The sequence below is a fragment of the Capsicum annuum genome, unplaced genomic scaffold, assembly GCF_002878395.1.
Source record: "Capsicum annuum cultivar UCD-10X-F1 unplaced genomic scaffold, UCD10Xv1.1 ctg65268, whole genome shotgun sequence".
In the NCBI taxonomy this organism is placed as follows: Eukaryota; Viridiplantae; Streptophyta; class Magnoliopsida; order Solanales; family Solanaceae; genus Capsicum; species Capsicum annuum.
In genome coordinates, this window is record NW_025874497.1 from 1 (window position 1) to 1,514 (window position 1,514).

Genomic DNA, 1,514 nt, shown 5'->3' on the forward strand with positions numbered 1-1,514 from the left:
GTTGGTGGTGGTGGTGGGAATGTGGAGCCCAGTAAGACTGTGGATGAGGTGTGGAGAGAGATTGTAGCTGGGGTTGGGAGTAGGGAGGGGGAGATGACTTTGGAGCACAGTGCGCTGACCTATGGTATGGAGATGTTCGGCCTGGTTCGTTGAGGTTCTGGATTTTTAAACCTTGCAGGTTTATGACTAAGTATAATTTTTCTTTTTTGGGTTTATTTGTCTTTGAATAGGTTTTGATGATGAGTAGATGTTTACTTTCACATCAATAAAAATGTTTTGTGTTTTATACTTTCTAAAATCACTGTCAGAGTTGATATGTTTGTTACTTTAAACAAATATCTCTGAAATAATTGTCCACAGATTAGTTGTGGAAGGCATCAGATGTTGCCTTTATTGTCATGTATCTTATCGTTATTTGATTTTAGCTTTGAGTAACGGATTATTTAAATTTGTGATATACCAGGGTTTGTGGACGACCTGGAAATGGGAAATAACACTAAGGTAGCAGCCAAAAATATATAGAATCTCTCTGTGTTTTAAGGAAATGAAGCAATTTGTTCCCCTGATTAATGTGTCTTGTTTGTTCCTAAATGATCGAACAAGCTGCAATAATGAGAATTGGCTTGAGAGAGATGAAGGCATTATCCAAGCTATTGGTTCCTTCCATTAAAGATAATACATTCTTTGAGAGTTGTGAAGTAGTAGATCTTATAACTACTTGCTGTAAGTTGGCAATTTTCATTCTACTCGCACATACTATTTGCTCGAGGTTGATAAACAATTATACATGATTTTATATGCAGTGGGAGGAAGAAACAGGAGGTGTGCTGATGCTTTTGCAATGAATGGAGGAAAAAGGTTTTTGCTCTCGCTTAGCTTCCTCCTAAATATAGAAAGATGACAGTGTATTTATTGATGAAAAGAAGTTGTTGAGATCTATCGGAATAGTGAAGTCTCACATAGTCGGCTTTTGTTTTTTGGATTGAGTCTTAGTTGTGTTTTATATGTATATTATAGGTGGACATTAAAGTGGTGGATCTGCATTTTTCGACTCATTTATTGAATGTGTGGCTTTTTCTAATGCAGAAAGCTGGTAAGACTGTCGATAGTGCATGTGTTGCCGGTGATATGACAGAGGCAGAAGTCAGCACTCAGGGAAGCATAAAAGAACAAGCAGTCCTTGCCTCTCAGTCTTCATCCCAAGAAGACTATAGACATCTTACAAAACACCAATTAATTTAATCCTGACCCTGAATCTTATGGTTGCGCTGCTAAACTTTTCAATAATTACAAAAATTGCATAATGATCTACCATTGTATAAGAAAAACTCTTGCTTCTTTTGTGTTATTTAGTATAGTTAGTTAATTACCTTTGTACTCGAACCTTTAATCATGATGCAGGATTTGATTTTATTATTATTAGTGGCAATGTATTCTCTTTTTCGGTGTTCGTAGTTATATGCCACTAATTTGCCTTAAAGACATAATTTAGTATTAGAAGAAATTCGGCTTGA

General features: G+C 36.1%; 1 protein-coding gene across 1 annotated transcript; it reads left to right on the forward strand.

Moving 5' to 3' along the window:
• The first annotated feature begins 349 nt into the window (after nucleotides 1–349).
• LOC124893797 (glycerol-3-phosphate dehydrogenase [NAD(+)]-like) lies at nucleotides 350–1,267 on the forward strand. Its single transcript, XM_047404648.1, has 3 exons — nucleotides 350–723; nucleotides 804–858; nucleotides 1,087–1,267. The coding sequence occupies exons 1-3, from the start codon at nucleotides 591–593 to the stop codon at nucleotides 1,130–1,132; spliced, it is 234 nt and encodes a 77-aa protein (XP_047260604.1). The 5' UTR covers nucleotides 350–590; the 3' UTR covers nucleotides 1,133–1,267.
• The last annotated feature ends 247 nt before the right edge of the window (nucleotides 1,268–1,514 follow it).

Excerpts from the sequence above, each read along its gene's own strand:
- LOC124893797 (XM_047404648.1), top strand. The coding sequence starts at position 591 with ATGATCGAACAAGCTGCAATAATGAGAATTGGCTTGAGAGAGATGAAG. Across the intron at positions 724-803 it reads AGATCTTATAACTACTTGCT|TGGGAGGAAGAAACAGGAGG; the intron begins GTAAGTTGGCAA and ends TTTTATATGCAG. Across the intron at positions 859-1,086 it reads GCAATGAATGGAGGAAAAAG|AAAGCTGGTAAGACTGTCGA; the intron begins GTTTTTGCTCTC and ends TTTCTAATGCAG.